At 43.6% G+C, this 11,351-nt stretch overlaps 1 protein-coding gene across 1 annotated transcript in view; it reads left to right on the forward strand.

The window, feature by feature from the left end:
* Positions 1 to 3,375, forward strand: part of RSPH14 (radial spoke head 14 homolog) — a 216,840-nt gene extending 213,465 nt beyond the window's left edge. Inside the window, exons 4-6 of the mRNA XM_019539164.1 lie at positions 450 to 675; positions 1,868 to 2,004; positions 3,129 to 3,375. Coding sequence (XP_019394709.1) covers positions 450 to 675; positions 1,868 to 2,004; positions 3,129 to 3,367 — 602 coding nt within the window. The 3' untranslated portion in view covers positions 3,368 to 3,375. The remainder of the gene's footprint in view (positions 1 to 449; positions 676 to 1,867; positions 2,005 to 3,128) is intronic.
* The last annotated feature ends 7,976 nt before the right edge of the window (positions 3,376 to 11,351 follow it).

The following is an 11,351-nucleotide window of genomic DNA, read 5'->3' on the forward strand; positions in this document are numbered from 1 at the left end:
TCCTGTAATCTCTCAGCAAGAGTCATTGTATGGAGGAATACTTCAGTGGTGGATATTGGGAGGATCAGAGCAACACAGTTTGAGTCTCCCCCAGCTGAAGTCATTGTAGGAAATGGTGTGAACACCCTGCGTGTGGAGCATTTGTGAGGCTCTCCTTGCATATGCCACACAGAGAACAGAGTAGAAGGGCACAGCACTGTTGGATACAGTGAAGAAAATTGCAAGCTGCTTACAGGTTGCAAACAGAAAAAGAGGTGAAATGTCCTTAGTAAATACTGAGGGACTGATGCAGAAATAGCTGTTTGAGGATTCCAGTCACAGCCATCTCTGTCTCCCAACAGCACTCTGCTGAAGAGGAATAAATTTTAATCTTGGTAGCCAATTTCTGAGTGTTGATAGAAGCATTAAATGCATTAGCACTTTGTGTCCCTTCCTGTCTACTCCTGCAGGTGCTGCTGGCATAGTAGAAAACGGTTTGGTTCCCTCGCTTGTACATAAACTGAAAACCGAGCTGGATGAAATCCAGGAACTCATATTGGACACACTCGCCAACTGCCTGCTCGTAGATGCTTTCTCAGCTCTGGTGGCTGGTGCTGTTCCCATTCTGAAGGACAGGCTCGCTCATGAATCAGTGGCCATCAGAAGCAAAGCTGCCCGTGTCCTGTTGGTAATCAGGTGAGGGAAGGAAAGGACTGTCCCCAGACAGTGCCTAACTAGTAACTACTGACCAAATCTTGGGTGCTAGTTGGAGTCCTTGCCATGTCTTACTTTAAACTTGTCACACCTCCAGAGATGATTTAGCTGCCCTAGAAAATTATGTTGGCAGCTCCGTAGATGGTGCTTTTCCCCCACACCTGCCCCTTGTTAGTAGTGAAGTTATGCCCCAGTCTGGTGCATAGCTACTAGACATACCATTTTGTATAGATGTTAGGTAAAACCAAAGATCTGTCCACTTGTAATTACATAAATATTTTTTTTCCTAAAAGAATATTACAATAAGAGCCCTGGTAATTATTTTCTGCCTACCTAAATTTACTGGCTAAAGAATTTTTCATAGTATAGCAGACTATTATACAGTATCAGTTATAAGGTACTGTTAAATGGTTGCCGTGTTTCACCACAGGGGTGGCTGCATTTCAGCAGCAGGCAAAATGATCTCTGTATATGCTGCGTATATATCAGTGAAGTTTGCAAAGCACTTTAGAGTCTTTCAGGATGAAATGTACAATACAAGTAGAAGTTTTTATTAATGGCATAGTGCTGTGTGGATGTAGGGCCACACATATGTCACTGATGTGTATAAAAAATATTGAGCTACACTGAGCCCATACAGAACCTGAGCAATTAGCTATAATATAGTATGTCCTTCTTAATGAATGAGCACTCAGTAGCATCCCAAGCATCTCCTTTTAAGTCTTAAAAATCACCACTCATGGATTATGTTTACAGCAGATGTTTTTTCTATCACATGCAAGAATTAACCTGCAGTCCAGAGCACAACAGAGACTTAGTATAACCTGTAAAGCACCATCTATAGTTGGGTGCTCTTTAAGAAAAACAGTCTGAACATCCAACAGCTGAGTTTTTGATGCAGCTGGCTTTGGGAAGTCTGAAAAACCCAGTCTCATGACAGTGCTGATGCCACCAAAACAACTCCACTTACATTTAACAGTAACCCCCCTGCAGCAAACAGTTGTGTCCCTCTCCAGTTTGTAACTGAGGCCTGAGTATTTAAAGTGCCCCTAACATTCAGCAAACATTTACTCCAAAAGGAATAGAAGATGTTCTGCATTATCACTTTGGCCATCTCCTAAAAGAAGCCACTGACAGTGACACAGAAAGCAAACTAACATTGCTTCATCCTCAGTGTCCCTCTGGAAGGAAAAAACACTGTGTGGAGTGAAGAGGTTATCCCAGTGCTGGTCAAACTGTTAGAAGACTCACACCCTGAGGTCTGCGCCAATGCAGCAGGAGCACTGACAAATGCCACCATTACAACCCAAGGTAAGGGAAAGAGAAAGACAGCCTCAGCTAGGGCTATTTCCTTGTGCAGCTACCAGCACAAGCCATTTGATGAGCTGATATTTTAGCTCATCACTTTCTAAACTAGATCAAAAAAGAAAAAAAAAAGTGAGGTTTGGATAATGCAAAAGTTACTGCAGAAACTAGCAAAAGCAGGGCAGTCCATTAAGTCCATCCCTGAGGTACCTTGCTCTCTCTCTTGTGTCTATATTAAAGCATAACTGAACTGTGATTCACTCCACTAGCTCCTGTTCTGGTGCTAGTCCCTGTGCCCACAAAGGTTTTACTCTGGCAGAGGGCAACGTGTTTAGTGCCATCCTCCTTCAGCAGGGAGGAGGGAAGCAGTAAGGTCTGTCAGTAGTCTGTCCAAAGGAGTCCCCACCCCCAGAGGCTGCCCTAAACTCACAGTCCCCAGCTGAGAATCAGAATTAATAAGCTTCCTGTTATTTCCCCGTCGTTTCCATGTGTGGTGAAAGGGGATTTTTCCTCCCTAACACCCAGGGGAAGAGTGAGAATTGGAGAAATGCAGAAGTAGTTCTTGGCAAAGTCAGACACATGACTCTGAAAATGCTAGCGGTAAATTTTCAGAGTGATGAATATGTAATTGGACACACGAGAATTCTTAATAACAGCAATTGTGCTCCAGCCCTCCTCTGCAAATGTCCCCCTTGCTTTGAAAGTTGACACAGGAGTGGCTCCAAGTATTTAAAGTCTCTTAAAAAAATAAAAGAATGCATGGTGTTCCTTAGGGCACTCTCCCAGAGGAACACAGTAGCCTATCATTTGGTGTCTTTTTTAGATCTAAGTGATTTATTTTAAAGTGAAAAAACAAACAAACATGAAAAGCAGAGGGAGGACTAAAGTAACTCTGTCACTCTCTTGCTAATGGATGATTTCTATGGTCTTCAGTAGAGATGAGCCTGAACCAAAATCCTCAGTTCTGAGCTTTCAAACTTAGAAGTGTTAAAAATCAGGAGCCAAAAGTTACAGGGGAAGGACTATCCATAGTCCACAATTCTGGCTGGTTATTAATGGATCTTGGCTCATTAACTGTTTATCTGATTGTATTCTGTAATAAAATCTAAGCCCATTTCTGTTTTGTTCAGGGAAATATGCAGCCCTGAGTGCAGATGCCATCCCACCTTTACTGAAGCTGGTTAACAGTGAAACCACCAAGGTTCGCCTGAATGCAATCAAAGCCCTGACCACACTGGCTGAGGCACCTGAGGGTCGCGAGACACTACTGAACCATGTGGGCTTGTTTCAAAAGCAACTGAATGACCCCAGCGAGGCTGTGATAAGAGCAGCAAAAATTGCCATCCGTGTCATTGAGTGGAAACCTTAAACCAAGGGCAGTACGAAGCAATACACTCGTAGTAAATCCCCTTTATATCCTGTGACAAAATAGCCTGCTTTCAAATATTCTCTGTTAAATCAGCATATGCTTTAGTATTTGAAGTTGCTTCACCTGAAACTGCTCTTAAATTTCTTTACATGGGAATCCATAAAGAAGCAATGAGGTAATGGGGTCCCAGTCAAGTCCCACCTGTTTTTATAAGTAAAAGCACTGTGGTTAGGACTGACATTCCACCTTTTGTCATCTCTGTCCTTCCACAAGGCAGCAAATTGAAAGGCATGCAGTAGTACCATCCATTAAACTGGACGTAGCATCCTTTTGAAACCTTCTTAGACGCTCATTTTTCCCCTCATTCAAAAGCATTTTATGAAGGAGCCTCACCTCTTCCACTGAGGTCCAAGGCATCAGCCATGGGGAATCTTCCAGCCTGGACCACTCTAGCATTCCCTGAAAGAGATAATCACCCACAGCACCCCCTAGCATCTTCTGAGGGCACAGCCCAGCCCTAGAACTGCTTGACAGTTTATCCTTTTGAGATGGCTTATTCTCTCCTGTGGCTTTTTTTTCTGTTTTGTGATGAGGGATTATGGTTCACCCTGAATTAAATCAAAGGTCCCATTAAATCAGTAGCCTACTTAAGATGCCTCAGAGGAAGATGTAAAACTCACATCATGGACAATTATGTAGCAGCTGCACTTGCAGAAATTTTCTGCCTGATCTCAGAGACACGCTGATTGGTATACCATTAAGCAGGGGGGGTATATATCTTTTACCCATCTTCCATCTAGCTAGTATTTCTGTGGATGTGCAAATTTTTCCTAATAAATGGCAAGTCCTTCTTTTGAATGCTACAAACTTCTTTTCCTCAATATATTTTGGTAGCGAGTTCCATGGACTGGCTCATTATGCATTGGCTCTATTGCGTCTTCAGTACCCTGATATTCAATTGCATCATGAAACAATATTTGCATGAGTATTAGGGCAAGAACTACCTATATTGTAGCTGTGAAGCTGGATCTTTAAGCATAAAAAGTAACAGGTTTGTGGGTTTGGAGGTGAGTTTTTTCCTTTTGAAAAAACTACTTATCTGCTTCAATGAAGAGCAAAAGGAATAGATGAAACAAGAGACAGGAAACTGAAAATTAAAATTCCCTGTTTTGGAAGAATATCTTTCTTGGCTTTTTCCTTCTCCTAATGGCAGCTTTTAAAACTGTTCCACTTCACGGAATTGAGAATAGCACATTGTCTCACATACAACATATACCTTTTCCCCCAAAACCGAGCCCTCCCCCCTGCCCCCCCCCCAAAAAATGTAGGGTGCATGTTTTAAGCAGGGAAACTGTTTTCTTTGCTGGAAAAGGAGCCTGCCTTGACACATTTCACATGCCATGCAGCTGCGAAGATGGTCACTGCTTGGGTCTGTTAAGCAAACTAAAAAGGGGGGATCTTGTGTTACCTTCTCACAGCTGTAGTTACTTTGTGCCTGAAGCAGGAAGAGAGCTGTTGGTAATATCTTGATAAGGCTTATGAGGTAGAAACAACAGTTTATTTATAGGAACTTATCTAAAGACCTACTTACAGTAAAGAAGTAACAGGCCAACTACACCTCTTTGCAAGGGTTTAACCTTGTGTGACCTACAGTGTGTCCAAGAAGTGTGGCATTGCAGGAGAGCATTTGCCACACCAGGAAGTTCCTGATGCCACACTTCCTAGATACTCTTCGGGTGCATCCAGACAAACCCGCACGTGTCTCTTGCAGTATCTCAAAACCCTTTGAGACTCTGCAAGAGGCACATGCAGGAATGAGAAAATGTTCCCCACACTGCAAATTTGTAGCATGGGGGCAAAATTAGACCCCTGGATAGCCAGGGTTCAAAAAACCCCTCAGGAAAAAAAAAAAAAAGGGCAGGGAATGGTCCCAGACTGTGCCCTGAGGCAACCAGAGGCGAGTCCTCCACAGAGATGCTTTGGCTGCCAGAGCATCTCTATGGTTAGCCCTTGCCTTGGTGCTGAAGCAGCAGGGATCTGGACCAAGGCTCCATTGCCAGTAAGTAATGGGTTGTTGGAGGGCTGGAGAAGGAGAGAGGGGACCAAGGGTGGGGACACCCACCAGCCCTGCCTGCTCCCCCAGCCACCCCAATCCCTTCCCTGCCCATCCCCCCCCTCCCCCCATTCTATCTTAGTCATTGTAGAAGTGGTCAAAATTGAAAGGATTTGATTTCACAGCCTGATCAAATTGGGATTTGTTTTGCTGTCTCTCATAAAGACATGACTAATGAATATTAAGCCAACTGGAAATCATTCCTCTGGGCAGGATCCTGGTTAGCCTGTGTAGAACACCTTGCACACACAAAACTTGCACGTGTAATAAGCATCAACAGCTAAAAGCAGCCAGTTCACTGACAAAGTTGCGCTCAACAGCAAAGGAGCTATGCAATAAACAACAAAGAGATGAAGAACAGGAGAGAACGTCAGGCCCACCATGGGCAGCTACAGCAGTATTGGAACAATGAGCAGACCCATGCTTCTGGCAGATATTATCCTGAATCCTGAAATGTAGTAAGTGACAAGTCTCCCAGATTGGACTCTGAATGATTATCCTCCCCAGCAAAAGGATATCTATCTGTTCCAGTCCTTAAAAAAGCACTTTTGGGCAGATGACTGTTTGGTCACTGGTTTCAGGAAGACAGAAATGGTTTCCATAGGCCCTGGCATTATATCAGCACTCTCATGCTGTAACATAATCTAAGTCTGTGCTCCATAGCCTTAGATCTGAGCTGCAGTTTTGCCCACTGGGTTTGTGGATAGCTAACTGCCATCCCCTTTCCCCCCTCCTTCCCCCTTTTCCAGAATGCTGTGCCAGCTTAAACGCACCTGCCATTTCAATCACCAGGATACATTTATTTGGCTGTATGGAGCAGGTATTTCTGTGAACATGCACTCTTCGAAAACTAGTTTTCAAAGAATACATTGCACAGCAGTGACTCTTTGGGGGACCCCTTTTGCCTTGTATGGCTGCAAGAAGGATGTGTAACAGCAGAGATCCATTTTATTTGCTGTGACACTGTGTGGCTAGCTTCAATTGACTGCAAGTTTGCTGAAGTGTGCATTGCACAAATGATAAACATTTGCAGTAGTACAGTATAGCATGCAGCATAATGGTGTAAGAAATAAACAGCACATGTAATGAAGAGGATACTGCAGGAGAATGTAGGCTAATGCTGAAATAATCCCATTTAGTGCAGCATAGTGCATCCATCTTTTCTAATCTATCTAGCAATAGTATTTCTGGAGCCCATATCACTGACATTCCAACGTTTGGTTTCTTATGCTGCAGCATACTGCAGGAAGTCACAGTGTATCTGGATGTACTGCTGGCAAAGTGCAGCAAACTGTGGAACAAAATGTAGATTAACCTGTGGTATCACTGATCTACCTGCTGCCTTGCTTGCCTCTTATGAGTCTGAATTAAAAGGTGCATTTTTTTATTTTGCCATTCTTATTTCTCAGTCTAGAATTGAAGTATTGTATTCAGCTTCCCCCACTGTTCAGTGATCCCTATGCTGTTCTGAGTTAAAATGAGACCCTAAAACTCAGCGTGATCTTGATCACTTTTTGGATCAGTGACTCCTGTTCAATCAGTGGGACACTAAATTAGCCAGAACAAGCTCAGGAGATTAGTCATAACCAGAACTGTTGTTTTCCTCAGGAAATTACAATGCATCAGTTTTACAATATGTAGCATGCAGTGTTATTTCTTTTCTTATTAGAGCATCTGACAAAGAAAGGAGAGCCATAGTTTTGCATAGATTATACTGTGTAGCTCCAGAGTATTTGGCTGCTGGACATGAGACCAACATTCTGAGAACATCCACCCATTCAAGGGTAACCACGTAATAAGTCATGTTACCATGGATCAGTGTATGCTTATCTTTCTCTGTAAAACTAGTGACCACAGGATGAAAGGACAGAAAAAGCATGTGAAGTCATCAAGCCAAAAGAGGAATGTGCCTGTGCAAAAGCTTTCACAAGTGGAGAAGCAAAGAAAAAACAGTAAACATATCCAAATTGACAGAATACCTTAGTAGATTCTGAAAAAAATAAAATAAAAACAGGCATTATGTACAGCAATTGTAAGAGAAAGAAACTGAGCTGAGAATTTTCTTGAAAGGTATTTGTCCCTGAAATGCCAGATTGGAATTTTACACTAGAAAAGCTCAGTACATCTACTTCCCAGCTGTTAGATGCATGTTTAATTTATAGTTTAACAATTAATTGTTTTAAATAATGCAAATCTATATGTCAAATAATAAGTTTCTCTAACTATGTATCATTAAACAAATTAAGGTTTCTCTTTTGAAGAACACAGTGCAGTCTCAAAATAAAAGAAGACCAGAGCTATTTAGACAGCTGCCTTTGGAGATGGGACTTAATGCAAAATATCCATAGCAAAATATAGCCATAACTAAATACTGTTGTTTGTTAAAAAATTTTTGTTAAATACCAACACTATGCCCAACATGAAATGAGGCACAAAAAAGTCTCATTCCTGGAAAAGACGAGATCCATTGGTAAGCCTAGAAGCAGGAATAACACAGCCATTTTGGGATCATTTGTTTTGCTACTATTTAGCTTGGCTGAAGTTCTCTGTGGGTCTCATCGGTAAGGTAACTACATCATTGTTACTCTCAAGTCTCCAAATGGACAGCTAGAAATACCAGTCACTTTTCTCTATGTAGTTTTCTCCTCCTCTTTTGCTTTGTTCAATTTGTGATCGATTTTCTGGTCAAAGCCACCAACCCAGTTGCTTCTTGCTGTATCCCTATTCTTCATGAGGTACATCTGTGTTAAATGCAATAGTAGCACATAGGAGGAACATAAAAAGTCCTGAAATGTCATGCATGTGTAAAACCACAGGACTATGAATTTTCTATTTTTCAATAAGACCCCGAACCAGCATTCATTGAAGCCAGTAGGCTTGCTGCCATTGAGTTCAGTAAATGCTGGGTTGAGTCTTAAAACAGTGTTTTAGGTTACAGACTATTCTGAAGCATCTTTACAACTCATTTAAATTTGAGACAAAAGGCCCCTAATTTGTGGGGTTGGCAGTGATGTAAAAACTCTCAAAGGGTGGGAATGAACAATAGTTGGATCAAAGAAATGTGGCTAAATGATGGCAGTTTCAGTCACTGATGGGTTAAAGATCACTGGATTATTCTTACAACCACATAGATGCCATGTGCTTTTCAGCCAGCTATCCTGTTTCCAGTTTACTACATCCAGTAATATGACTACAAAGGACTTAGTCACTCAGAAACACTAAAACCCCCTTTGAATTGGCTCATACACATTATAAATACTTAAATTAACATGTCAGGATCTAGCATCCCCATACTCTATAATTACAGCTGGACTTTCTAAAGAGTGGGTTGGATACAACGAGTCCTTGTTTTCAGCACTGTGGTTAGCTACTCTATAAGGCCCGAACAATGTTGTTCTACATAGTGATGACATCAGCATGAAGACAAACTTGTACATCTGTAAAAAAAAAAAAATAAGGCTGACATATAATTACTGTGGCCATAGGTCAATACTGGAGTGAGTTGACTTATACTTGCATAGCTCAAGTTTTCAGATTGGCCTCGCCTCACTGTCAGTTACCAGTAAAGTCTTCTTTGACAGTAAGAATGACAGATGCCAAGGTTGGGAGGAGGGCAGACAAGCTCACCAGAGTGAAATGTCCTTCTGCTCACCCCATGTGCAAGTCTTGTGGTGGCCCCCTCATCTACATGAATGGCCCATACAAAGGCTTGCATTTTTTCCCCACCTTGAACTTCTGGAAGTAGGCTTTTTGGTGCTCGCAGTTGTGATTTGCTAGGTGTTCTTCATGTGTTCTGGTATCACTTCTTTTTTTCCAGTCTCTTTTACACTGTTCTGATTTAGGGGCAGGGACTAGAAGCCACAGAGGCTAAATGTAAATCTAAGGTATGCTGGACAATGGCAGCTTTTAATTCTGTTTCTTGGAGATCAGAATAATAATGTTGTTCCTGTCTTGTTGCATGAATAATTGTAGGACGAGATTCATATAAAAAAGGTAACACATGAACACTTTTTCCTCATTGCTTGGGCAAAATAAGTGAGGATCTTGGGACTTGGCCATTGATAATTTTGTTATCCGTAAGAAGAATGCATTTGCTGCACACACATACAAATTAATATAGGCCTAAGATCTACCACACACAGGGCTAACAGCTTTTGAGAGAGCTCACCCTTTGTGTCCAGGCCAAAAATCACATTTACTGCTGCTAAGAGTTTACAGTGGCCTTTTATAAAAGGTACTTTGAATATCATTTCCCAGTTTCTCAAATCCCTGCTTCTTCCACTGTAAGATAAAAGGGCAAGCCAAGAGGGAGCTCACAGTCTGTGTAGGCATCATTATTTGTAGGTATTTTAAGTTAAACAAAATTAGATTCACAAATGCAGCTCTCACCCCATTGCTTTAATTAGCTCCTATAAAGCTGCCTGTGTCACATGCAGAACATAAAGTATGTCTGGAAAGTACACAGGACATCCCACAAAAAACTTCCCTCACTTGTTAGCATCTTTCCAGGGATAATCAAATCCCTACTTAGGCCTTTTCTGTCCCCTCCCCCCACCCCCTCCAAATCCAGATGCAGCAGGCTCTAAGCCCTCATCCCCAGTATCTAGATCAATTCAAAAAGCAACCAAAGTCCTATGGCATTAACCCTCACTTCCAATCACTGAGGGAGGGATAAATTAGGCCTCTTGCTCATACCCCTCACCCCAAATCAATCATTATTCTCCATGTACACTCTTCCTCTCAGCTTTAATTATGCAAGTGCATTCCTAGTCAAGCAGATTAGAAATGAATTTTGAGCCAGAGTTTGCCAGACAGTCATCAAACACTTCTTAAAACCTGATGTGCCATGCTTTTGCCTTTATTCAGATTGTCTCAGCATCTCTGTGTTTTACTTCTAATTACAAATTGTAGTTAAGAGGGAGCAGCATCATTCACAGACAGGCTCACTTGCTATCATATGAACAGCTTAGACAGGGGTGGGCAAAATATGGCCTGCAGGCTGGATGTGGCCCACCAGACAATTTCATCTAGCCTGTGGGGCCACTCCATAAGGCCTCCATTAGCCCTGGCCCTTGCTGCGTCTCTGCAAGCCGAGGTCTCCATGCAGGAGGGGTGGCTGTAGTTGCTAAGCAACCACCCACCATCCCAGCCTGGCCTGACTCACCCCCAGCCCCAAGCCAGGGAGCACTAGAGACAAGAAGCCTCTTCCTGGCAGGGGCTTTTGGTGCCCCCCGCCATGGCTGTTCCCAGCCCTCCCTGCCTGCCTGCAAGTATGGGAATTCAGGTGAGGACCCCACCGGGCTGGGGGCAGGGACTCCTGTTGGAGAAAAGGGGGCAGGAGCATGAGGAGTTGTGTGCTACGGGACCAGGCTGGCCATGACACTGCAGGAGCTGTGCGCTACGGGGCTGGGTCAGGCTGACCCCGCACCCTGCCACTATGTGCGGCCAGGGACTGGGTTGGGAGCGTGGGAGCTGCACGCTAGGCGCAGGGCTGGGCTGGCCCTGTATGCTGCCACCACTTGCAGCCCAGGACTCAGGTAAGAGTGCGGGACCTTCAGCTATGGGACCAGGTGGAGCTGGTCCTGCACCCTGCCACAACATGTAGCCAGAGACTCAGGCAGGAGCACAGTTGGGGCTGGGTGGGGCTGACCCTGCATGCTGCCACAATGTGCATCCAGGGACTTGGGCGGGAGCTGCATGTTATGGGGCTGGATGGGGCTGAGCCCGCACGCACCTGCAGCTGGGAGGCTGGGGTGGGAGCACGGGGACTTGCATACTATGGGGCCAGGCAGGGCTGGCCCTGCTTACTGCCAGCACATGCAGCTTCAGGAATTTGTACACTCCAAAGACTCCAAAGACCCCTTCCCCACA

The sequence above is a fragment of the Crocodylus porosus genome, unplaced genomic scaffold (assembly GCF_001723895.1).
Source record: "Crocodylus porosus isolate Cpor-Errol unplaced genomic scaffold, CroPor_comp1, whole genome shotgun sequence".
In the NCBI taxonomy this organism is placed as follows: Eukaryota; Metazoa; Chordata; order Crocodylia; family Crocodylidae; genus Crocodylus; species Crocodylus porosus.